The sequence below is a fragment of the Odontesthes bonariensis genome, chromosome 17 (genome assembly GCF_027942865.1).
Source record: "Odontesthes bonariensis isolate fOdoBon6 chromosome 17, fOdoBon6.hap1, whole genome shotgun sequence".
Taxonomy (NCBI): domain Eukaryota; kingdom Metazoa; phylum Chordata; class Actinopteri; order Atheriniformes; family Atherinopsidae; genus Odontesthes; species Odontesthes bonariensis.
This window is the reverse complement of record NC_134522.1, coordinates 28,648,399-28,676,313: the sequence shown is the minus strand read 5'-3', so window position 1 is coordinate 28,676,313 and position 27,915 is coordinate 28,648,399. Positions and strand designations below refer to the sequence as shown.

The following is a 27,915-nucleotide window of genomic DNA, read 5'->3' as shown; positions in this document are numbered from 1 at the left end:
AGATTCAGATAAAACAATGCAAATCTTAACAAGAGCTCATTTAGAGTTTCAAAGTATTTCATTTCATCTTTAAAGTTCTTTTTTTTTTTTCGCTTGGTGGCAAAAACAGAGACATGCAAACTTTCCAACGAACCTACAGAAACAGGAGCACGAAAAACGGAAACAAAAAGCAGGAAGTGGCCTCCACCAGGTGAAGGCGGTGAGCCGATGTGAAGATGCCTCCAGAATGCATTTTTTTTTTTTTTTTTGCTCATGTGCCATCGTCAGGGGCGGGTTGTTGTCTCTTAAGAATGAGAGACTTTGCAGTAAAAGTTAGAAACTCTATAGAGATGAAACAGTTCATCCAAAATTTTATGAAGTCTGATTCTCTTGTATGGAGTGCCATGAGTCCGTATATCCACATTTTTATGTCCCTTTTCCCTTCTGCATCCTCGCTTCCCCGGCAGAGGAGGTAAAACTGGCTGTTACACAGAAAAACCATCACACGCATCATTACACACACACACACACACACACAAGCTGGGTATACATTAGATGTTAAAAAAAAAATACACATGTAGAAAAAAATTCAAAAAATAAAAAATATGATAAAACAAAAACAAAGATGAAATTGGCAGGTGGATAATGACACAAATTGAGCATGTGCTGTTCTTTAAGGGAGTCAAAATTCATGTAGTGGGAAAGGGTCATTTAGCGTTCTAAAGCAGAGCTCAACCTTCCACCTCAGAGAAAACTAGAAATAATGCACACATTTCTGCGAGGTGTCGCCTTCACAAACCATCCATTTGTGAGCAATAATGACATTTAGTGTCTTCGGCGATCCCTCGTTTTCTCTAACTGACTTGGGGTGAAAAGAAGAAGAAGAAATGTTTTCCTGTGCTGAAAATAGCAGGAAGACTGAAACCCCTACAGTCCACATACGAGTCAGGTAACCATTTAGTCAATATCAGATGTTCAGATTAGAGAGGCAGTCGGAGATTTAACTTCCCTTTTCTCGTGTCTCTGGGCAGAGATAAGGAGCGTGAGGCTTAATAGGGCCACAAGACCCTAGTGTGCTATTCCATCAGGGTAAAAGGACAATCTATTTTTGCCTAAATATGTCCAAGAGTCCCCAGAGTCTAAGCCTGACCTTGCTAAACGACTGGTGTTATGTGCCAAATCAAAACAGTTCATTCACCAACCGTTCTCTGCTTCTGTGTCATGAAAGGGACAATCGGATCCAAAAAATCCGCCCCAAAAGGTACGTGCAATTGTAATTCTCTAATCCAGGATTTACCTCGTAGGCTGAGCAGATCTCACAGATTAGCATTGACCCAACAAACGGTCAGTGTGTCTCTAAACCCCAAAGCTCATTCAGCTCAAAGCAGATGACAAATAGCAGCTGATGAATCTTCCAAAAATCACCAAGCAGGTCATTTCATTCCTCATTTAATCAGCTGACCAGCGTTTTGCAAAGCAGAGGACGACCTCCAACTTTCCTGCCGATTGTCACCCACAGGTAGCTGGAAGCACGGACAAACTCCCAACTTCCCAGCAGGCTAATCTGGCTGTTATATGAGTGGGTCGGGGGGCAGGGTATGTTGGATCTGCTGCGGCTGCAAAGGTGGGGGCAGCTGCAGCGGCAGCAAAGCTTCCACCATGTTGTGGCAATGCGGCGGCGGTGTCCCCTCACTGCTGGAGCTCTCAGCCACGTCACCGCCGTGGAAAAAGTAGTCACTCTGCTCGATGAAGGTCTCGATGACGGCCTGGTTCAGCTTCGTGGTCGACAGGGTCTCCTTGTTCTCGAAGTCGGGCCGCATCAGAGTGGGCCAGAAGCAGATGGACAGGTTGTCGGCGGTCATCAGGGTGGTCTTGCTGTGCTGGCTCACCCTGCCAATTAAACAGTTTCACACAACAGGTTACGACAACTAAACTTTCAACCCCACAACACCGATATCAACTGGTCCTGAGACGAAACCAACAGAACACACAAACATCCTGTCAGTTATTTTCTTGTTCCGCTATTACACAGAACACTCAGGACATATCCAATTTCTTCCAGAATTTCTGAGTTCCTTGTTAAAAAAAAATTCCAATGGAAAAGGGGAAACGTGACAAGTAATGAAAAATCTCTAATCTTAATGATATCGAAAGTTCGATATCAGTATATATCACTATATATCTTGAAATGATGTCACAATAATCTACAAGCAAGTCACACTGAGTATCGAACTACGTAAGACAAAATCTAAGAATTAATTATGTTTACGGATGATTAATATAAGTTTGTAAGATAACATTACAACAGGACATCAAGATGTGCTGTATTCATACAACTATGACCTTCATTAACTCTTCATTAGCTCTGTTAACTTCATTAACAGAGCTTTTCCTGCTCTGGCTCGCTGAACCACCCCCGCCTCAAATTTGATTCATTACCAAAATAAATGATCAAATGACTGATGTGTATGTGATAAAGTAAACAGAATTTGTCAGCTGTCACAGAGACCAGCGCGAACCCAAGAGAGAAAAGGCAAAAACAAGAAAATGAGCCGGTTTTGTCAAACAAATCTTCTTCAGGTTACAGGACACATCCATGAGATGTGTGTCGCACTGGAATGTCCCATTCTGATTCAGACGGGCATTTGTCAAACAAATTAACTGATGACTAACAGCAAGTCCTCGTTAAAAGGCCCCACAAACCACAAACACGAGTATAAATGAGTAAGACTCAGAGGGCCACACACAGAGATACTCTCATGTCGCGTATTTAAAGCGACTTGAGCAAATTTGCGGGGTTCATCAATATCCTGTGCAATTTAAAACTGATCCAGATGTGCAACACAATTCAGTTACAGAGAAGGAAGAAAGAAAGACGTTTCAGCCGAATCATAAGGCTCACCGAGATAAAAATTTACAATAATAAGTTAACTTGGGTTCAAAAGTTTGTCAAAAACCAAATGTCCAAAACGTCCAGCACACAGCTCCATAAAAACACAAAGTGCTCAGCTAAATGTTTGTCTTCAGGGTCGCTCCTTAAAAGCCGTTTATGAGACACGCAGAAGAAGCGTTTCGTATTGAAGGAGTTTGTATGGGTTGCGTGTTGACTGTTAAATGTGCTGTTGTTGTAGTCATCGGATAAAAATTTGCCAGGCATTAATCAACTGAATTGAATGTTTAACTGACCGATAAGATTAATGACCTGGTTTCGGAATTTTGGCCAAAACGAAAGGCATACACTTAAATTCCATCAGACCAACTTTATTTTTGATTACGCCACATTTGCCATGGAATTGTTTCAATTTATGTTTATAGTTTATGCAATGTCACAACTCTCTTTTCCATCCTTAGTTGCGTAAAAAAATTTTTCTTTTTACCAAGAATTTGTATCGTAATGGGAGAGTCGGACCCCTGCATTAAGTCTTTCCAACACAAACATTTTCAGTGTGGTCAAGATAAGGATGCTGTGGTGGCCGGTGCACGAGAGAAAATGATATTTCATGTTCCCTGAGCCACTGTTTTGCCAGTTTCACACCAGAAGCGTGACTTGCGCATGCATGGAAACGAGAGAATATCAATTTAGGCTCCGAAATGAACATATCAAACTATCCACATTGGATGTTTTGGGGAGGTGCCTTTACTTCACATGTAAGGTAACCGTCAGCGAATTGATTCTGTGCAACAATGACCAGCGAAAACATTTCCTGGCAAACATATTGACGGAGTATGAAAAACAATGCAGCTTTCACAGTAGTTGCAGAGTGAAGGCAACATGTCACAAGACATAAAACATACAGCTTAGTGGTCTATTGATATTAAATGTCTCAGTTTATGTTGGTTACAGCTGGGCAGCTTTCATTTTTGTTTCATTTTCCGTCATATCGACCTTATGTATGTCTGAGTGTGTTCCAAAGATTGGTGGGAGTGTGTTTATCTCTGCATGTGTAAGTGTGCCTTAGCCTCTTTTTTTTTTTTTTCTTTACCTGTTGAGGTGAGTGATGATGTATTTGAAGACCTGGTAGTTGACGGAAGGAAACTTCTTCACAATCTCTCGTAAGACCTGCAGGCGCTCAATGTAGTCCATGATTTCTAACACAAACACACAAATACACACAGGGAGAGAATACAGAAGACGTTTTACAAACATTCTCTCTGGGGAGCAGAAATTATACTCTGGAAACAAAAGGCTGAGATGGTGCCAAGAGCAGCTCTCAAACTGCACACAAACACACAGCAGCAGCAACACTTGTTGGCAGCAACAACACGATTGCATGATTCTGGCAGGTCTTACGCAGCTTACTCAGTAGTCACTGACTACAAAAACAAAGACACATTTCATTAAAATCACAGCAGCTAAAAGAGAATAAAAAGTTGAAAGGCTTTTTACTGAACTGAACTAGAAAACCTCTGAATGTTCCATCTATTTTCAAAGTTGTTCTGGTGATGGTCAATATTCTGACCCTTTTTTTTTTTTTTTTTTTTTTTAAACCAAGAAATCCTTTGCTTTCATCGTTCTCTATAGATGAAAATTACGTAAGACTTCTCTCGTCATGCCACTTAAACTGTTATTCATCACAAGCAGGGTGAACATTCTACATCAACCTTTTGTTGGTATTCTGGGTGCAGTGTTGACAACAGTAATTTATCATTTTGGGGGGGATAAATGTCAAGATTCCTACACTTTTCAATGATTTCCCAGAACCTGAACACAGCACTACCAGGCCTTTTTGGTTTTCCTTGCAAAGAAATAAATAAATGATTAAAAAGGAGAAAAATGTTACACACTGTTATGTTATACATGTTAGAAGGGTAAAAACTGCAGAAGACAGCAAATATATTTCTAATAGATATAAAAAAGTGTTTTGCCATTTTTTGTCTCACCCAAATCACATGTCTGTCATGGCTGTCTTTACTTCTCACACTTAACCATGTAAATGGGTAAGTGTGCCAAAGCTTTTGACTGTAAGCCGCTAACTCTTTAATCTCGCTTTGCAGCACAACCTTATGCTCTCTTCCACAAAACAACATTAAACAGGACAACAGCAAAAAGGAAAGAACAGAAAGACAGTAAATGTTAAAAAATAAGCTAACATTTGTACCATAATGTGTGCAAACAAAATAATGAAACAACAATAGAACAATAAAACAAAAGGAAATATTAAAACTGAAAGTGCATCCAGGATAATTAAAACTTGCAATATATGGGGATAATTAAAACTTGCAATATATGGGGATAATTAATAACCGACTCATCAGTTTTGCAATTTTCTTTAATCACCATTTGCCAGAATATCTCAAAGTAGGCCGTTTTTACACATATCACAGTATTTCTGGAGAGGAATGTGTTTAAATGTTTAAGATTCTGTAGCATGTCCAGAGAATCCAGGATTGTTGGAGCCAAACCTTTTTGCCCTTGAAATACTTCAAAAAGCTAATGTGAGAGAGTAGCTTCTGCTGTTTGAGTGTCACAACAAAGCCTCTTTAACAACACGCAAGCCTGGCTAGTATAGTATTCTCCAGGCTATTCCAGACATTTCTGGACCAAAGGGAAGTCATTTACATTTTTAGGTTTTCAGCCATACGAGTTAACGCCACACAGATTTAATTATCCTGCACAACATCAATCATCTTAACGAACAGTCAAGAGACCATGACCCTCCAATGGCTGCGAGAGGTCATAATTCCATGCTGTCACAGCTCAACTCAGTTTACCACTGGACAAATTAAACACTTTAATCCCCTTTTATGAACTATACATCAGTCTGACACTAACTCACAATGCTGTAGCTTCAATGAGCCGATGAAAGAAAGGGAATGGTTTTAGGTAAAGCTTTAATCACCACTGCCAGGACCCCTGCTGCTGCTATAAGTATTCACTGTCCTTGGTATTTTTTTTCTTTTGTGTCACAACCTGTCATTTAAATAGAATTTAAGAAAAAAACTAATTGTTTAGATTTTTTTTTGTATGAGGGCAACTGGACGACTTCTGTTTTGCCTGTCATCCGAAAAGCTTCCTCAGTTCTAAACTAGATGGTGGGGAAGAAAAAAGAGCAAAAGTGTTGTGTGCTTATGTATTCAACTCATTTGCTATGAAGCCCCTAAATGAGCTCTGGTGCTACAAATGACTTTCAAAAGTCACATAAATAGTTAAATAAGGTCCAGCTCTGTTCAATCTGCATGTCACGTGATCTCAGTATAAATACACCGGTTCTGAAAGTCTGCAACACCACAAATCAAGAGCCACCACTGGGCAAGTGACACACCGTGAAGATTAAAGACCTTTCCAAAGAGGACAGGGACAAAGCTGTGGAGAAGTACAAACCAGGGATTGGTTGTAAAAAGATATCAAAAAACTTTGGAAAGCAACATTAAATCCAACATCACAAAATGGAGAGAATATGGCACCACGACAATCCAGTGAAACTCACGCAAGAAGGCATTAACAACAATGGCCACAAAGACGGAGGAGACTTGTTTATCTGTCTATAAAGGCAGGCGCACACCTTTACGATGTCATCGTTGCATCGTTTGTCGGGTGATCGGCATAACAATTTCGGACCGTATTTGACACGCTCTCACGTCCACCGCACACACTTGCGAACCTACGATATTTTTGACCGAATGTTATCACATGACCGAAATAGGAAGCCACAAATCACGTGACTTTCAAACTGAAAATGTCCTAGTCGTCCAACGTGACTAAGTGCGCTATTCCCATTGGCTGTTTAAATAATCCTGCGCGATGACATCGGAACAGAGACCGCACACACATACGATTGTATTCGGCACAAGGAAAATCCGTACGGAAATATCAAACATGTTTGATTTGATCCGATGAAACGACCGCACACCTTTACGATTCCCATGCGAAGTCATCGGGCCGACAAAATCGTACACGAATCGTAAAGGTGTGCGCCGGCCTTAAGCTGTACACTCAACACAGCTGGGCTTTATGGAAATGTGGCCTGGAAAAAAAAAAAAAAAAAAGCCATTGCTTAGAGAAATGAAAAAGTAAGCAACTCTACAGTTTGCCAAAAGGCACGTGGGAGACTTGTCAAACATATGAAAGAAGGTCCTCTGGTCAGAAGAGACGACAACTGAACTTTTTTGGCCATTAAGGGAAAACTCCAAGTCTGGCATAAACAAAACACCTCGCATCACCCAAAGAACACCACCCCACAGTGAAGCATGATGGTGGCAGCATCATGCTGTGGGGATGTTTTTCATCAGGAGGGACTATGAAACTGGTCAGAATTGAGGGGAAAGATATTTGGTGCTAGATACAGTGATGTTCTTGTGGAAAATCTGTTTCAGTCCTTTCCAGGAGGACACTGACCCTAAATCACCTTCACCTTCCTCCAAGAGGTTTACACCTGGCAGCTAATCAAAATCACTTTATTGTGATATATAGTGGCCTAAAAGAAACCTATATTTTACATGTAAAACTGCAAGAACAGAGAAAAGCCCAATCATGTTTCACAGAACAATCTAGAACCAAAATGAAATGGTTGTCAAAATGAATAAATAAAACGGCAGGATAAACAACATAAGCGGCCTTCTGTGGTCAACCCTCTTTTCCCAAAAAGGCTTCTGTCGAAGGAAAAAACAACACAGAGGTGGTAAGATGAGAATATTGAAAGAAAGTAAGGAAAAGTGAGGAAAGACTATATTGGGAGAAAAAAAGACAAAAAGTAAGAGAGGAATAAGTATACAGTTCTTCTTGAGTATATTTTTGGCTCATTAATCTGCTTTCCTGGGCCTATTTTTCTTTTCCCCCAGCACTCAGTATAGCTAGACAGCCAGGACACACATATTAAGCGGAGTGTGGATGTCTGACAGAATCCGGGGGCCAAAAAAAAAAAAAAGCCTCTTAACAGTGACTGACTGAAGGAAAGTGTGTGTGTGTGTGTGTGTGCGTGCGTGCAGAGTTTCTTTGCATTGGTATGAATTTGTGGTACAGTCTTTTTATTTTGCAGGTATGCTGCTGTCTTTTATTGCACATTCAGAATTCAGATCTGTTTAATTCAATGTGTCACAGTTAAGCCTACTTCTGTCACAACAAGCAAAACGTGCGGCAACACTCGAACTTTTGATCCCTGCTCAAAAGACAAAAGAAAACTACAAACTTTTGTCTTCATACCAAAGTTTTTGAATGGATTAAGACTAAATGCTTATTAGTGACCTTTCCAGGTGCAAGAGGGTGTAATTTGTTGGCCAGACATCACGCTGGGTTAAAGTCTTTAAGCAAAGGCACACAAACCATTAACTGCTATAAAGCAGAAACATTTTTCATTTCCACCAAGAAAGTAAAATGGTGCTTTTCTGAAAGACTTTAAAGGTCCTGCATCCTCCCTACTGTATGTCAGAAGTTTGATTCAATATATTTTTTACAAAAAATAACTAAGCCTTTCCCTTGAGCCCAGTGGCCATCCGGAGGGATTTTTTAAAAATTTTATTCTCTTCCACATAAATACATTATGTATCATTCTTACTTGCAGCCTCTACCAGCTCCGGGTGCAAGCTGTAGGGGATCAGCGGGTCGGGCAGGTCAGCGAAGAAAGCCTTCAGCGCGCCAGCAGCAGCATTCACTGCCACATCCATCACTACAAAGTCAATACTGTGATCTACAGGGGAAGAGAGAGAAACAAAAAAAACATCTCAGCAGCAGAATTACAAGGTAACTTGGCTTCTGGAGTTTGCTTCGTAGCATTTGTTTCATCCTCTGCATGTTGCTGGATTCCAGCTCTGCTTTAAATGCAAATAATGTACAGCACACTGCAGCATTGGGCAATACAGAAAATGAGTAGAATTGCTGTACTCGTAACACTAGTGGACTGGTGTCTCTGTATCTTTTTAAAGTGTTAAAAATGTTCAAGCTTCGAAGCAAAGCTTTGTCAGTTTTAATGACAAACAGTAGTGTAAATGAATGCTTAAACGTAAAATTCTTAGCAACAACAACATTACGGACATCGTATCTGTGACTCCCTTTAAATACCTACTTTAACTGTTAACTCACAATCACCTCACTTTCTGCTCTGTAAGAAGGAGGCTGAAAATAACCTACATAGCAGAGGGTATTTCTTTTATGTGACAGACGCTTAACTGTTCCTCAGCTACACATAAGCTCAATTTAATGACCCAAGTCCACTACCAGGAGACTGCTACAAGTAGAAGACTTGCAAGGCAGAGTTTGGAGAAAATCAACCGCTCTTACGTTCCCAAAACAACAAAACTCAAGCTGGTCAAGGACCATATTCGTCCCTCTGAGGGTGACCGTAAAAAGAGTTGTATGCCCAAATGCATCACAGTTGAAGAACTTCCTACCGTTACACTTGTTTACATAGACCTAGACACGATCACTCTAGGTGTCAATGCGCTAACTCTACCCCAAAGCAGAGGACAAGAACAGTGATGGTTAGGGGATGCTCTACTCCTGGCAAAGTGGGGGATCTTGAACCAACAGTATCACTTAATCTCTGCTGTGTCATGCTATATATTCAGAAAGCCATTTGATAGGTCCCAAATTTGTCACAAAGTAGAACAATCACATCTCTACAGTGTGCAGAGACTACTTGCACCCGGCAAACTGGAGAATACCTAAGTAACCCAATCTAAACCAAACTGAAGGGTTTTGGGATGAGTTTGACCAGCCCTGCCACTGACAAATGCACAGCTGCTCAGGGTATTATATACAATTTGCAAAGGGAGAGACTGCAGTGGGCTTCCTTAAAGACTCAGCTGGTCAGTTTGCAAGGCCATGATCACAACCGAAGATGGCTATTTTTGACAAGTTATCAATATGTAATTCTGATGTTAACTTCAGCTGGTCAGCACAGCTGAGTGCTTTTTTTCCCTCATCATTGTGTGGATTAGAACTTTAATACAAGGAATGGTTTCATTTTCCAGAAATACAGCTTCCTTATTAGGGGTTTGACGCTTTCCTTGGCAAAAGCATCACTTTGGCAAGTGGATGACAGAGCTGTGTGTCAAGAAGCATTTCACTGATTATCATTAGTTAGTTATCATTGGTTACACTTTGTTTTTAGAAACATAGCTAACTTGCGTCAAACTGATATTTATTTCATATGGAAACATTTTTTAGAAGACTACTTATGCGGTAAAAGTTGTAAATATTCCAATCCCAGTAAAAAAAATACATCATTATAAGTTTAGATTTAAAATTTTGAGTTTGAGTTTATCCACAATAGGATTTACTTGATTACATTTAGGCAAAAATTGGAGAGGACATGAACTCACATAATACAACATTCTTTGTACTTAGCAGTCAGTCGACAGTTCTGTCATGGAGTGAGGGCGACTACAAGTTAAGATACATCATAAGATCTAAATAAACAGCAAAAATCTGGCTTCTGTGGAGTACAAGAAAACTGCTAACGGTTGGGTGCCGTGGGCTGAGTTTTCACGTTTAATTTCTATGCAGCGGAGAATACAAAATAATCGACACAAATGTGAAGAGTTAAATGGTGTCTTAAGTGAACCCTGTTACATCGGTGTTAAGCCAACGTGAGTCCTGTGCCCATCCGCTCTCATACAGTATGAGACAAACCGGAAAGAGTGTGTGAGTATGGTGCTGCGGCAGCGAAGTCCACAGCTGAGCTTTGTGTCTGAGCAGGAGAACAGAGCTTCTCTCTGCTCACAGTTAACAGTGGTTATTGTCAGTCTGTATTGAGGCACAGGGTCCTGAGTGTTTCTCTGGTGGTGGAGCAGCGGGGCTCGAGCTGAAAACATGTTCAGTTCAATCAATCCTTTTGCCTACTTCATTATTCCTGCTGAAAGACGAGGAACAGAACAGCCCAATCATGTTTTTCTCTTTTGTTCCAGTCACACAGAAAAAATCTATACGTCGTCATTTACCCGAATAAGGCAAATATAAACATTAAAATTAAAAAATACAGCCCTCCCCCTGAAGCCCCTCCCACCAGAAGAGCACAGACATATGTGTCCTACACACTAAAAACAGATAGCCATCTTCTGGCTTCAAACTCCACTACACTGAATGAGTCATTTGTCTCACTCATTTTACCCACCACATCCTGTTTCTTGCAAATGCTTTGTCCATCTTAATGCTCACCTTCTCACAGTCTGAAAAATACTGTTACATGGTCCTAGTCTCATGTTATGGGTTATCTAAATTCTGATCACAGAGCAAACAGGAGGTGCAGTAGTCTACTTTCCACTCTGACCACTTAACTCTTTCGGTGCCATTGACATCTATAGACGTCAATTTAAAAAAAAAACGCTGACTGCCAAAGACGTCTATAGACGTCAATTGCGTTTTTTAACGGAGCGGGCTGGGGGACAATCTAGCGGAGTTCGTCACTAAATCTTAGGCTTGTAAACACTAAACAGAGAATATACTGGCAAAATTACCCGCTAGGTGGCAGCAGTGCCACTTTGCACAAAAAAAGAAAAAGCGTGTTTTCTTCAAACAGCTGCTTTTGGTGAAACCAACCTATGTTCTACTGTCTATTACTAAAGGACTGAAAATGGTAGAAACAAACTTTTTTTTTCCTGATCAAAGAAGAGAGTCTACTCTTTCTTTTGGTAATTTCGGTGTGTACATAGTCATAAGACACACTTTTCTGTGGGCCTTGGAAAATCAGTGAAAATACTGAAAAACACTTGGCAGTATGGGTGGCTCTGAACTGAAAATGGCTGGCAGCCAATGAGTTAAATTACAATGGGCCTCGTTGCAAGAACCGTTCGTACGAATAGATTTGCTCTTAAGTCGTGCGTATGAGTGATTTAAAAGAACTTGCGCATTCACCAATTTTTTCACATTTTAAGTTTTCTTTTAGGTATGAACAGAATTTACGAGTGATCCAGGAGTCATGTAAAATAGTCCGCTGTTATTCGAATCAAGTTTGCTTGACTAATGGATTGTATATTTAATTACTTTGAAGCAAGCATAAATTAATCATATACATTATACCCCATAATGACGCTGACATTATTCTGTTCGACTTAAATTATGCACTGACTGAAGGTTAATTTGCCTCTGTACATAACAAGGTCAATGGGAAGTGCAAACTGCTCTATAGCCCAGAGAAGGCACAATATGCGTTTTTGCACAATATTGCCATGAAGACCCCCCTCATGGAGTGCCCTATCAAAGAGCCATCATGATGAGGCAACAACTGATTGCACGGCTTTAGTTGCAGTCATCGAGCGCCTGGCCTTGGCAAGACTTTTTTTTTTAAGCCATTTTCATATCAAACCATTTCTTATTTATTCCGGTGACATTACAGGACTACAAGTGACACGGAATTAACAACTTCCCATCTCTTCGCTTTAGCAGGTCTCGTATTTCCACTGCTGACACTGCTAAAAATGACAGATTTTCTTTTTTGGATCTCTGAAAGCAGAACTTCCAGCTCAGAGCCCGTAAAGTTGTTCTTTTTGTGCCTTGATGCCATTTACATTTACATAAATGTTGAGGGTTATTATGAAAAAATAATCTTGTTAAGCAAAATAATACCCAAAGAAAGAAAAGAAAAAAAGGTGAGTAATTGTTCTTTTTACAAACTACATAGCCTGATGGCACTGGGATGAGAGAGAAAAAGAGGACAAGGCCCTAAGGTAAGACAAAAAGCTGTCGCAGTGAATCTGAAAGACTGCCAACACAGACTGAGCTAGTAATACTCTAAAGGAAATGGATAGCAATGAAGAAAGGGCTTTAAACAACAGGAAATATAAAACGGAACTTACAAAGGACACAGGGCAGGAAGGGAAGAGGGGGAGATGAGGAAGTAAACTGAGGAAATTGGGAAGATATTAAAGCAACAGGGCTTCTGACTGTAACATGGTGTGTGCTGTAATTCTTTCAATTCTATTATTTTCGTAAAAATATTTTCAGTATATATGCAGCCAGTAGTCAGTCGTCTTAATGACAGTGAGGCCAATTGGTTTAAATAGCAGATTGTCCGCAAAGAGATTTACACATTTAGCTCCAGTGATGAGAGCCACCCTAAAATGCCTAAGTCGCCTCTGTGGTGGAATACTTTTACTTTTAGTTTTCTTAAGATGAGCACCAACATTAGGTTTACGCAACACATGCATGGAGTTATCCAAAGTGCAGCAGAAGGCCCAGACTGTCTTGGACAGCTGCAGCCACATCTGGGGGTGTGTCTGGAAAGACGAATCAGTCATTCTTTGAAAGGGTTATGTTTCAGGGCATTGCTTATCAGTCTTTGCAGATGGATGGGACAGCAAAAAATACACAGAAAATGACCAAATGGAGTCAGATGATTCTAATTGATGTCACCTTTCAAACCAGTGTGCACAGTTGAATAGGCTGGCCATTATATCACCTGGCATGTATCCACACATGGGCTTTCCTGATGCAGATAGGAAAATAACCACTTAAAGGGGCACTAGGAAGCATTTTCACCTAAAATTATAGCCTTCAGGAATTTACCAAAGGTTAAAATAGTCAATGGAAAGCGAATGAAGCCTGTCTCGCTCCCAACAGGGGTCTGTATGCTGAAAATCCCATATGTAACTTCGGCAGGAGCGACCCGCTTCTGAAGTGTCGTGATGCGCGAGAAGAGTCGTTTGTGTTTACGGCACTTAGCTAGGTACTGTATGCTAGCTGTAGTTGTAGCTATGTGTTCGCTTGCATTGAAGAGCCAACACCAAGCGTTTCATATTCTGCCTTTCACAGACTGAATATGAAACGTTCGATGTTGGTACTTCCCATCTTTGTGAAATTTCTCCAAGCGTGATCTTGTTCATCTACCATAGTGATCTGCGTTTTAGATCGTGAAGAGACAGGTGATGATGGTGCTCTAATTCCTCCTGAGTTCGAGACATAGCCTAGCTTCAGAAATACACGGACTGACCTGATTAGAATAAGAATAGCGTTTTAATCCGAACAAGAATTGTTATCTACAAATGAAAATTGATTAATTTGTGATTGTAATCGGAATAGTGTAGAGCTAGTCTGCGTTTATTGCGGCGTGTGTTGGTAGTGCCTGCGCGCATCTGTCTAAGATGTAATTTTTGTAAGTGTCTGCTAATACAAAGGAATCACTCCACGAATACACCATGATGAGGGAAGAATCCCATTCAAGATCAGCAACAGTCCATCCATACATCCATTATCTGCCGCTTGTCCGGGGGTCGAGTCGCGGGGACAGCAGCCTGAGCAGAGAAACCCAGACGAGCTGTCCCCGGCCACTTCCTCCAGCAACAGGATTATAGCATATTATCTTGAGTTCTCTCTTCAGAAAATCTCTGATTATAGTATCTTACGTGGGCAGTCTACACTTGTGAATCAGATGACCTAACTGCACTGACTAAATAACACAACGGCAGCATTCGCCACGATGTTTAGTTAGTGGGTGTGTATAATACAAACATGCAAAACAACCAAATTATCATAGGAAAAACGGACAATGTACAGAAGACATGGTCGCTGTCGTTTATCTGCCAGGTTGCACGAATAGGTCAGAGGTCTCATACATTCATTGTGCTTTGGGGCGGGGAGAAGGTGGGCATTTTTACGACAGTGTAGCATTTCAGGTTGACCAGTAGAGATCGCTATACTGCCGCTATACTACCTTGTATCCCTTTAAAGTGGCAATGTTCAGTGTTCATATTTGGTTAAAACTAACTAAAAATAATTGTTGTGAAATCACCCAAATATACATCGCAATGTGTTACTTTCCTAGTTCCTGAATCTCTGTAACGGAGATGGATAGTGCAGTCTGCATGATCCATACAAAGACTTTAACTAATTTGTCTAAATAACTGAATGTTTACATGAAATTGGAAAAAAAAGTATTATTATTGAAATTATTGTCAATGAACCATTGTCAGTGTTAGTTCGACAAAAATAGGACTTAAAATACTTGTCAACATGTTTGTCCGAACAAAAATTGCACAAAATCGCTTCTAATATCTAAAATGATATCTGAGAAACTATATAATCTGAAACACTGAAGTATAACAAAGTGATTGCATGAACTGATAGAACACAATGACAGAGATGGAAAGAAGTAATGAGATGCTTTTTTTAGCTCCATCCCAGGCAATCTTGCATATTTCATTGCTTGGCTATAAGATGCCGGACCATGTGATAGTGATTTCTGCCTGCGGTGACTTTATTTTTTCTTACAGCTATTTTGGCAGCTAACCAACCATCATGCGCAGGTTTAACTCTGCTGTACAGAGCATATGTTCCTCTTTAAGTGCCGCTGCCGCACGGTCAGATTTGTAATCAATCCTCTGGAGTTTTCTCTCTGAGGCGGAATTTATTGCATACATCACACAAGTGCTGCTTGATTGGGGAAGTGTTTCTTGAAAAACTCCCGAGTTCTTAAACGGCAGAGTTTCAGTTTATAGGAGCATAATTTAGAGACCCGTTCAGTGAAAATAATAAAACCTTTGGCCTTTGTGCTTTGAAACTCCAGTTACACTCAGTCTCTCCGGGTTTCTGCAGCCGACGGGGTATTTCTGAAGGTTGTGCTGTGAGCACGGATGCATCTTGGTGAGCGTTTTACCTTGATCAAACTGTTTCTGAATGTTGTCCTGGTCCGTCTTGTTGCCGCTGACACGGTACAAGCCCTCTGTAGTCAGACCTACAAACAGAGATAGCAGACATGTTCAATAACAATTCTGACAGCCTTCACGTGGACTTGAAGCAGCATTTTACAAGAAGTTGTTAAAAGGAAATGAAAGCAGATCTGCAAACAGAAGGGAGGATAATTCATTATTTGTGTTAATGTGATGTTCCATTACCACATACTAAGGGTACTTGAAATGAAGGCCACAAATACAAACTTTCCCTGTCTGTGCATTAAATGCTTGCAATGATCATTTGTTGTTTTCTTTCCATATGTAACCTAAAAAGTGGTTCTGAATAATTGAGGCAATAAGCTGCAGTATTCATGGAACAGAATAATAAAAAATAAAAATACTAAAATGAAAAATGCTTAATTTTCTAACAATATAGACATGTTTAGAACTGCTGTAGTAAGACAATAAACACCAACTTTGAGCAAAACTACATAATACAGCACTAAAGAATGAAGAAGGTAAGTAGCTGGGTGGAGTTTGTAGAGATCCTGTAAGTTTGCATTTAATTGACTTTTTCCATCTCATCTGTATCTCCTGAGTTATTTATGTATTTAAGTTATTTACCAGCCACTGCGTTGTAAAACGTTAATTTTGCTATAAACTGGGATGACCTTGATATTCAAAAAGTCTTTAAAAGAAACACCTCCCTTTAAGTTGCATTGTCAGTAATTACAACCATATCCATACCTTTTTGTTACAGCTATCATGTGAACAACACACACAAAATTCATAGAAACTAAATGTTCTGCTCTGTGGCTGCTGCAAGGTCACTCACACTGCAGTATATATGCCTGTGTGTGTGTGTGTGTGTGTGTGTGTGTGTGTGTGTGTGTTGCGCCCCTGCAGATGCAGTTAAACAGAGGATGTATTATGTAAATTCAGCATTAATGGACTCAAGTAAATCATGTCAACTGTGAGCAAGAGAAGGGGTATGTGTGAGTCAGTTGGTATGTGTGTGTTTGAACACACCGTCTTACCTCTTAAATTTAACAATGGGGAAAAAAACATATTCAAGCAGCATATTGGGTGAATTATCTCAGTCTAATCAGAAACTTGAGCAAATTCGTTAATTAACCATATTTGAAAAGTATTAAAGTTAAACAAACAGTGTTAATCTATAATGCTCTGTTGTTGCACATTAAATGTGTTCAGATTACTGTATCTGTGAAGAATTACATGAATTTACACCATTACAACCAAAAGGTTAAACCTTCAGCCTTATGACACATTTATTTAAGATGAATTACACAGTAGAGCAACGCCTCATCAAAACATTCCTCTGAATCATTGTCCAACCAGAGTGTGCCCTCATATGAGCAGACTGGTTGTTGCTGATTTGCTTTTCTTTTTCAGACTTTTATGTTGAACAGCCAACCGCACACCACAAAACCTAAAAAAATTAAATTCCATGGCAAAAAGGCTGGTTCCTGAAGTGGAATTGTCATGGCTCAGATCCCAAAATGAGCTGAAAAGGGCTCCAAGTGAGGCATACGCTACAAGGTTTTATCTGTGGAACTCACTGGGACTGTGGCAGTGTTTCCATTTTTATTAACTCCTGTTACTTTTACCTTAGAAGAAGTCTATTCAAAGCAGATGCTGTTCATCAAGCACAGAAAGCTAGCAGGGTATGTCAAAGCTGCAGATACTGCCCCCCCTCAAACTTGTACAATGTTTTAACTCAAACCATATGTTTTAATTAGCCTTCCTGCAGTCGGTAACTGCAAATTGTCAGCTCACACTTTATGCGCCAATTGAACTCGTATGGAGTTCACAACAAACATCAGAGCCCCTCCATCACTCCGCCGTGTAACAAATCAACAAAACATGAAAGCTGTATGGTAAGACAAAAGCGAGCAAGGCTTGGTTACAATGAGTTTGAAATATTGACTGCTAGAGTCATCACATACAGTCTAATCAATCTGATTTAATAACTTGTGAACTAGCATTCCAATGGGTAGAATTTAATACGGCATCACAGATGGTCCATTTAGGAATGTTTTGGTCTTCAATGTATTCACTTGTCAAACATTTTTATGTTTTAAAAAAAAATACTATTTAAAAACATTTTTGAACAATTTAATTTGTGCAATCTATCATTTTTATTCTTCTGCTACTTTCTAATGACTATCACACGCACTTACCAGTAAATGCTTATAGATTTATGTAACACAGACAGGTCATGGTTTCTTTTTTCGTTGCACACCGAATGCAGCATCGTTTATTCACTTGACCTTAACTGGAACCCTTCAATGCCCTTTGACAAAATGTCAACATCTCTGTGTCCTTGAGAGAACATTTGATTTTCAAACAGGATGTAACAGAGTACAAACACTCAAAGAGCAGATTTATTGGGAAGGAAGTTAGCAGTGGAGTTCACGTTTGCATGTTGGAACTTGATAAGAGTCATCCTACTGTGATGTGATCTAATTTCCTGACACACACAGTTGTATCATCACTCCTCATTTTCATCTCGATCTTTCCATCTCTTTCACCATCTCTCTCTCTCTACCTGTCTCTCTGCCCATTGGCCAGTTGCCACAGTCATTTTATTGCCGTGATAACCATCTGCTGGGGGCGGGCAGGAAGCAAGCTTAATAAGTGAAAGTAAATCACTGACTATTTCTAATTCTAAGTCTTAAACACACACACTGAATAATCATGCAGTTAGGAGTGCTGTGGGGTTGATTCACAAAGATTTTAATACTGAAGGGATACTATAAGAGCACTTCCATTATGAGACATCTTAGAGCTGTGTTTACTGTAACTTCAAAATATGAATACCTATGCTCATGTGTTTACCGTTTAACAGATTATTCTCATTACAATAAAGACTTCAAGATGCTGACATAGAAGTCTTGACAGCACTGAGGTAATCAGATTAAAGATAAACGAATGAATAATCTAGGTGTTTATATTTTAAGGTGAACAATCTAGACAAATATTTCCTTAAGCCCATCTGCTGTCTTCCATTATTCAGGACCCTCGGGTGAGGACAAATTTATTGAAGGGGACTAACAATAGGACAGAAAAGGGGGAAAAAAACCTGACAGCAAAATTCAGATGTTCCTGTAACATCTCTCCACAAGCTTATAGGTTTGACCTGTTCGTATCTTTGATAGATGTACAGATGATACGATCAGAAGGGTTTCTTCGCTAAAAAACACTCTTTGGTGACAATTGCGTAGACGTTTTTACCGTCAAAAAGGGCACAAACATTGTTCTGCAACATCATGAAATTCCTCCCAGTAGTCATTCTTTGGTGCTATGTCTGGGAATTATATCTAGGAATTCCTTTCACACATTTGTAGAAACCATTTTCAAAAGATGTTTATTGCGTTTGGAATCGGATGCAAAGATAGGATATTGCAAGGCAACAAATACGGACTCCTTGATGGAAAATGTATGTGCAGGTAAAAGGGCTTATTTTTCCCAGTGGAGTGAACACGATATTTCCCACAATCCCTGGGCTAAGTAATGAACTGAGCTTTAAGGTCTGGAAGTCATCCTGCTGCCAAAACCTTCCTCTAGAGAGAATGGAAAATGTGTGTGTGTGTGTGTGTGTGTGTGTGTGTGTGTGTGTCAGAAAGAGCATGGCTTTATGTGTATGCAAGTAATGACCCAAGGTGTGTTGTTTCTTTGTCTTTATTTTTTTAACTCACACACATACACACAGAGTTAAAGTTGTGGCCTGGTGGAGCCATCAGTTTCTTTAGTGGTGTGTTAATTTAATGACAGGCCCACCGCACAACCATGGGTCAATATAAATCAATATGAAGGCAGTGAGTGGAGTGAGTGGAGTGTGTGAGTTTGTGCGTGTGCATGATTTAATATCTGGGCATCTTGGGTAATGAGATCCATACCCAAACACACACCCAACATAGTCCCAGCAGGCAACAGAGCCACAGCTGCAGTCAGAGATCTTTATGATTGGACAGGAGATCACAGTCAGTAAACACATGCAGAGTTTGCAACTGCTAAATCAAGTAAATCGAGTTTCATCACATGCACACTTTCTGTTTCTGTCTAAATCTCATAATTTTAATCAAAAGCTGGCAGTAATTTCTTTGTAAAGTTAAAAAAAAAAACAAAAAAAAAACACTGAAACATTCATAAGTACCGTCTTGAAATAGGCCAAGTTCCATATGGCTAACTGCAGTAGGGCTCACCATTCACAGACTGAATATGATCTGAGATCAGTCAGACAGCAACCACTGCCATTTGCCATTATTTTGTGCAACTTCTTGTATCCTTGAATCCACACATACAAAACAGACGACATAAGCATGACCCATAAAGAAAAAATTCACAGATTAATCGCAAAATCACAAAATTCCAATAATTCAAGTAATCTCTAAATGTTCAAGGCGAAAAGATGGGCCTTTGTTCCACCGTTTGCCTGTGCGGAGGTGGAATGTGGGTTAAAGCTGATGAACCACTGATATGCATCCAACAACAGAGGCAGTCACACAGCTGTATGTACCACGTGTGCTCAGTGGGAGGTGCTTATGTGTAGCACATGGCGCTTTACCAACAACACCGTTATCACTCTGCTACTCTGCAATACCAGCTTGTTGTGTGAAAGCACGCACTGATGTGGTGCTGCGCCTCTGCTGTTTGGTCTATATATATATATATAAAAAAAAAAAATTAAACATGTTCAAACATCCTCATGAAGCAATTCGCAGTGGCTTAAAGCGATAGTTCGCCTCTTTTGACATGAAGCTGTATGACATCACAAAGGGAGAGAAAATAGCGCCAAGCGGTTGTGAGGTGTGACTTTTTCTGGATGAACGATTTTGTGATGCAAATGTATTACTCTTTTGAACACATATTGTTTTGAGAAGCAAAACGCTTTATTTTTTAAGCCCCAGCCAACTAGCCGGACTACCTTCGTCAACGCCAAAACGAGGCTGGAACTCGGCTCACAGGACGCAGCGGGGGGCAAGTCAAATTTATTAAAAGATATTGCTAATATGGGATGTCATACAGCTTCATGTCAAAAGAGGCGAACTATCCCTTTAATGAGAACGTCTTTTTCGAGCCAAAATGGCGGGACTGCTGTGTGAAAAAGGCTTCTTATTGTGCAGAAAACCAATATCTCTGTCAAATCACAATCACCAGTCATGCGTTGCTGTGATACCAACTGAAGCAAACCCTCCATCTACAACAAGCAGTTTCCATGCAGTATTTTCACTCGGGAGACGCTTCATCTAGCCTAAACCAGTGGCTCAAAAATAATCTCAGAGAAAGGAGACTATTAAGAAAAAGTGGGTTTTCTATTGCCATCAACAGTAGAATGCAACCAGATAGATAAAAAGGTTTTACTAACAAGACAATACATGCACAGTTCCTTTTTTTAAACCTAAACTGCCAATCTAGCAGGTGCAGAACCAGGTGTATTTTTCACTCTAATTTTATTTGAAGAGATTTTCAAGAAACCACAACCAAAAAACAAAACCATTTTTAAACTGGTCCTATTTCTGATATTATGACATCTGAGTAGAGAAGGTGGATTATTTTTTGTCTTATACGAGGAAGGATGTTTAAAAAAAAAAATCTTACAATGTAGTCCTCTCCCATATAAATGCCTCATTAACGCAGTAAAGTGTGAGCAGACAGGATTGAGAACAAGTCCTTTCAGCAGTGAGGATGAGGAGATGGATATAATCCTACCACTGAAATTAAGATAACCTACATTCGTCTTAGTCACCCTTTTATGTTCGCCGCCTCTGCGTTTCAGGACTTTTAAAATCAATTTCATAAAAAAAATCCCGATTGCACAGTGCACACTTCCAGATGAGGTTTGTATTCTAACATTTGTCCAAACCAAGTATCACTGTCCTTTTATTTCTGTCCCATCAATTAACTCTTTCGGTGCCATTGACGTCTATAGACGTCAATTTAAAAAAAAACGTTCACTGCCAAAGACGTCTATAGACGTCAATTGCGTTTTTTAACGGAGCGGGCTGGGGGACAATCTAGCGGAGTTTGTCACTAAATCTTAGGCTTGTAAACACTAAACAGAGAATATACTGGCAAAATTACCCGCAAGGTGGCAGCAGTGCCACTATTCACAAAAAAAGAAAAAGCGTGTTTTCTCCGTTTTTTGGGTCAAACAGCTGATTTTGGTGAAACCAACCTATGTTCTACTGTCTATTACTAAAGGACTGAAAATGGTAGAAACAAACTTTTTTTTCCTGATCAAAGAAGAGAGTCTACTCTTTCTTTTGGTAATATCGGTGTGTACATAGTCATAAGACACACTTTTCTGTGGGTCTTGGAAAATCAGTCAAAATACTGAAAAACACTTGGCAGTATGGGTGGCTCTGAACTGAAAATGGCTGGCAGCCAATGAGTTAAAGATGAAAATGTGATTCTAGGACTAACCTGAATGTATCAAAGCTTTGAACATTTAACTGACTCAACAGTAACTGACTCCCAAGACAGTAATTAGTTGCATCACTTCTTTTTAATTATCATGCCTGCATTAAAGCCGTTACGATATCAAATTTTCAAGACAGAAAAGCCAAAGGAATTTACAATAATAGTAAAAAAAAGTGAAAGAAAATAATAATAAAAGGGTACAAAACTTAAAAATGAGGCCATTGGTTAAATTCATCTTTAACTTTATTCAGTTTCTAGACCAAAAGGTGCTGGATACCATGAGTGCAGTCAGCACAAAATTTGGAAATGACCTGGAAACTGAAAGCAGCAGCTTATTTACTCTTCAAAACATGCAAACAAAGGATACCATTAGGTTACCAATTAAGCATGTTTTCATGACACGTATATCATTGTGTCAGTCTGAACTAAACTGGACAAAATCAACATCACAAAACAAACCCACATTGTGTTTCTCACAGTCAATGTCAGTTGACTAAACACATCAGAAATTAAAAACAGCCAATTAAGACTATGTCAACACTCAAGGTTGATTAAAGCATGGGGAGACGGTCGTCTCTAACAATATTCAGATGTTATAACTATAGCATCATGGACAAAATCACAATTCAAGTAACTTTAGGTACGGGGGGGTGTCACTAAAATAAACCAATAAAGCAGTGACAAGTTGTAATATTCCATCACCATCGCTTACTCCAGTCGACAAGAGCCTGAAACCACAATATAGGTGATTTCTGACGATAAATACAAATGTGTTTCTGCAAATGACCTTAATATTGTCCAACTTTGTTTTTGTGCAACAAAATGTCCAGCTGTAGATTGTGTGTGTTGAACTGTACGTGAATGAGTGAGTTGGCAGAAGGGCAGCTTTCATTTGTTCAGCAAGCAACAGAAGCAGCAGACACGCATTCATGCACACTAATTTTTGATATAACTATAATAGATGGGCCAGTATTATAAATAAAGCTGCCAAAGCATCAGCTATCACCTATCTCAACATGAACTGTTGATGTAGTTCAATTACTAAGTGTATCTTATGCAGTGAGATAGAAGAAACAATGCTTTGAAAGCCTCAGAATTAAAAAAAAAAAAAAAAAGTAGCTGGTTTATATTGAAAAAGAGATGATATCGTTTACTGATGAATACTACATTCGGTTAAATAATTAATGTTTAGAATCTGTGAATAATATGTTCAGTAGCCATGGAAGATGTAAATCTAAACTGTCCACTTTATCATTATTTACAATAATAACTGAAGTGTCACATGACCCCTCATCTCCAAATGAGAAGATGGTGAAAATATTTCTTCAATGAAGATTTGTGTACAAAAGAAGTTGCTTGTGTTTCTACAATATCTCAGTTTAACACTGAGCAGTATAGGAAGATTGTTGATTTTTTCTTTAAAATTTCATGTGATATCAATGACAACCTTTTAAAGATTTAATACAAGTGGTGAAATCTGTGTGCTACAATCCAACACTCGTGAATCTGTCCACTTTTAGTGACTGACAACACAACATACATTCATCTTTGGGAATACAAAGTGATGGAGGAGGAAAGATGATGGAAAAGCCTATGATGTGGTGAGATAGAAGAGAGAAAGAGAAAAAAGCTTTACCGGAGAGAGGTGGGCGTATAGACGGTGAAAGGAAGAGAGGGCAGAGAAAGGTAATGAAGAGAGGATAAGAATGAGATAGGGTGAGGATAAATGACTAAATAGAAGGAGATGAAGCAAAACAGGGAAATTTACAGCTAGATTGATGGAAGAGATGGGCAGTGAAAGAGAAAGATGGAGTAGGGGAAAGCAAAACAGAAAATTATGAGGGGGAAGGAGGAATAATGGAATGAAGTTGGAAGAAGGGAGAAATGAACTAAGGAAAAAAGGATGAACTGGAGGGTAAGAATGGATGAAGAGAGAGGGAGCGAGGGGCAGAGGGGAAAAAAGCAAAGGGCAAAGATGGTGAAAAGATGAGAGAGACAGAAAGCAGGCAATGGGAAATGAGAGCATAACGGAAGAGCAGAAGCATCTGAGGAGGAGATAAGGAAGGGGGACAGAAAATACAGAAAGATGGAACTGGGGCAAAAGAAGTTGGACAAAGAGGAATAGAACAATGCGGGCATGGAGAGGAAGGATGGGTGGGAGAAGTTTAGGGCACAAAAAAGAAAGCAAGGTGAAGTTGATCGGATCACAGGATGGAGGATAAGAGAGTCAGAGACACTGGAGGAAAGATATTCCTCTGGTATTCAGGAGGAGAGGGGCAGACAGAGTCAGCACCTTGTGTTGTACAACATGGCTGACTAAACCCCCTCAAGAGACCTTCATCAAAGTCACTGCATCATCAGAAACACTGTGTGTGAGAGAGTGAGAGAGAGAGTGAGAGTGAGAGTGAGAGTGAGAGTGAGAGTGAGAGTGAGAGTGAGAGAGAGAGAGAGAGAGAGAAGCCTGCAGCAAGTGTTCTGTGAGGTCAGTGGCTCTCAAAGGAGCCGACCGGCATGTCTGTCACAGCAAGATTTTAAAATCACATTACAGATTCTCTGCCGCTGTTAAAGGACTACTCCACTCTTTTTCTCACCCTGAGCTCTTAAGGAAATTAAAATGGGGTCTTTCTTCCAACTTCTTCTCTTTTAGACTTCAAAGGTAACCTGAAAATGTGTTGACCGGACAGAATCTCACCCACCAATGATCCAATGGGGACCCAACTTGGTAAAACAATCACACAAAGCACTGGAAATGACACCGATCTCTTTGAAGTTAAAAGCCGTAGTGACAGCTGAACCCGAACTCTGGCACATAGTAATTTATCATGATCCGACCTAATAGTTAGTTACATTCATTTTGCTGTTTAAGCATCCACCTTCAATCTAAAAGCAGATCTCACAGCTGATCAACGATAAATTATTCAGATTACTATGCCAGGAGTCCTTCCTTTAAATGAACGGTTTTTAACTTCAGATTGCAAATCCTGTTCTCAAGCTTGGTCACTTGAATGCATTCAGTGCCTTGTTTACTATTCACTTTGCAGCCTGCCTGTGACTCTTGTCAGCATTCTCACATATTCACTAGTGACATTGTTCCAGAAAACATGAGAACATTTAAAAGGAGAAAGAAGGGAAACATAAGGGCTTTTTAAGGCAAACTAATAGAACACTCTCCCTGTCACACATGCACTTACACACAAGCCCCATTACACCAGATGACTGCCTTGGAGCCAGGTGGCAGAGCACGAGCCTCTTACTCACTGCCCTCCCACCCCCTTTCTCACTCTGCACAAACTGCCCTCAAGACAAAGATACACGCATGCTATAACTTACCAACACATGCACACATACGTGCGGACACACACACACAAGCTATCCAGAGTGTGCGTGCTTTAGACCCTCCTCCGCTTCAAACTAGCTAAGTGTGTTCCTGCCTTCAGGTTGGTTGAAATTGTACAAGGTCGCATTACTCTGCTGCAGACACGAGATGCTATAAACCATCACCTAAACGAATAGTCACATAGCCCTCACACTTTCCAAATTATCAGAAGGAAAGACGAACTCCATAATACAACAGATAAAATTGACAATGCTGAGCATCCACAAGTTCATCTTTTAGTACATTTCCTTAAATGCCTGCACATGGACAATCTTTGAAATGTGATTTCAAATCTTGTGAATCCCATTTTTCCGTGTGTGTGTATATATATATATATATATATATATATATATAATTAATTGAATTGCTCAGTCAGAATACAACACCCAGTTAATGTGGTTGGAAGTCAAAACTATTCCTGCATGTATCAGATCAATGGGACTCAGACAAGCTTATGTGCGTTCAGGATGCTCCACGGTTTCTGCCCTGGGCTTTGTCCCAGAAGTAACAGAGAAAGCCGGAACAGAGAGGGAGAAAAAAGACAGATCATGGCCGAAAGGGCTACCATGCATTTCATTTGTAAAGTGTACAAATAATGTACAAACATATAAGAAGAGTACAGAGCTGTAAAGCTGTCCAATATAGCACATAACATGATGTCAATTTAGCGCAGCAAAATTGTTTGTCAAATATTTTGGATAAGTTAACCGGAAAAAGCCAAAAATTAAAAAGAAAGTGTGCATATTACCATCTATCGCAGTGGAGTCGGACATACTTCAGTTTAGAAAAAAAAAGTGCTTGTATAATTAACAAGCAGAGTAGTTCAATTACATGACAATGTCAAGCTATAATTGTAGCTCAACTTTGATACACATACAAGTGTGCTGACAAAAGCTGACTTTTTGTAAATGTAGTAAATGAGAGTATTTGTTGATGTTTCTGATGCCAAAACAGCCAATAAAATGTATTAGCTAAAGTACAAAGGTACTACAGCCACTTGAATCTCCCCATCTCTCTCTAGAGATGGTAAGCACGTACAGAGAACAAACAGATTAAAATAAATACTGAGGAAGCCAGAAGGAGCACACTTTGCCCAGAGGGAGGAGCCCATTGGATGAAAGAGGTCAGAGTCCCTGCTTCACCTATTCAATGGTGGTGTGAGGAATGGAAGAGTGGCTGCTTAAATATTCAGCCAAAGGCACACGCACAAAAAGCACACACTTACTTTCATATCGCTTTACATCTCTTGCAGTCACTGACCAGGAAATCCACAGGGAAGAGATTAAGTCTCGAGGCTACTGAGCAGAATGTGATGTTGTGTGCGTTACAACAAAATGAACCATATGCCGTATCAAGCTCGGACATTTAAACTAAAAATTCTAATGACTTGGAATCAGCTCCATCACTGCTTGAATTTTAAAAAGTTGGTCTCACTGAATAAAGTAAACAAATTGTATACATTCTAGATGCTTTAAGTGTTTTGACAGATTATTGCTGCCCCTGTTCATGACGACTGTTGCAATGACTGAACAAATAACAAGTATGATACCTTTTCTTTACTTTGGAATGTTTATTTTTATGACAGCCTTGTTTTTCATTTCGTATGATGTTTATCTGTGATCCTTTTTGGTACATGTGTCTATATTGTAACTATTACCTGCCTGAGATGCTGCTTAGAACACAATATTGACGTTGTATATCCAACTAAATAAGTCTCTTGCCAAAACAAGTGTTGTGTATTGAACAGATGAGTGATAAATACATAAATTAATTATAATCGTACATACATATCCTTAGTTTCAGCCTTTTTTGGTTAACTTGTCCCACTAGCTTTAAAAAGAGACTTAAAATATCAATAAATCTTTCTGGAGAAAAGAAACATCTAAATGTTTCCAGTGCTTTGATGTCGACATTTGAGATGAAAAGGTCAGTCAATGAACTGATCTAGAAACAAGATAGATCAATTAACTTTTTGGGTAACCATTCAAGATTTTCTTTTTTTCATTTTCTTTAATAATGTGCCATTAATGAATTTGTTTTATCTTATGTGGTTTATGTAAACTGGAAAAATGCGATTCATACTATTGGAGTGAATATGTCTGACAATTATCTGCCTCTTTTACAGTCCACGCAAATAACATGATCAGCAAAAAAAAATAAATAACCTGCAGGTTTGTAGCTGGATTCAGTCCTGGTTATTGTGCATTTCAGGTCATTATTTTCAACTGCTCAACAACTAGGCTACTACACAACACTGAACCGGTCAAAAGTGTAATAATATCTGTTTTTCTTCCCAGACACACAGTGACACCAGAAGGCCACAGAAGCTCGTTTGGTGTTTTTCCATTGGACATGACGTCAGTCCAGCTGCCAGCAGGAAAACAACACACAGGCACACATACAAAATAAAAAGGCATGCATAAAGACAACACATGCACACAAACATAAATATAGGATTACAGTGAGAATGTGACACAAGCCAGCCCTCAATCAATTCTACACTCAAACTCGCTTTGTTTAATTTCTACTCTGTCCAATACGTGCACAAAAAGCGAGAGATATAACAAAAGGATGAT

General features: G+C 39.6%; 1 protein-coding gene across 2 annotated transcripts in view; it reads right to left on the bottom strand.

The window, feature by feature from the left end:
- Positions 1–1,147: 1,147 nt before the first annotated feature.
- The window catches only part of arhgap5 (Rho GTPase activating protein 5), a 47,320-nt gene continuing 20,552 nt past the window's right edge, over positions 1,148–27,915 (bottom strand). For both annotated transcript variants that reach the window (XM_075448803.1, XM_075448804.1), the window contains exons 4-7: positions 15,504–15,581; positions 8,472–8,603; positions 3,963–4,068; positions 1,148–1,869 (exon numbers count right to left, since the gene is read on the bottom strand). In XM_075448803.1, the coding sequence (XP_075304918.1) occupies positions 1,551–1,869; positions 3,963–4,068; positions 8,472–8,603; positions 15,504–15,581 (635 nt within the window). In that variant the 3' untranslated portion in view covers positions 1,148–1,550. The remainder of the gene's footprint in view (positions 1,870–3,962; positions 4,069–8,471; positions 8,604–15,503; positions 15,582–27,915) is intronic.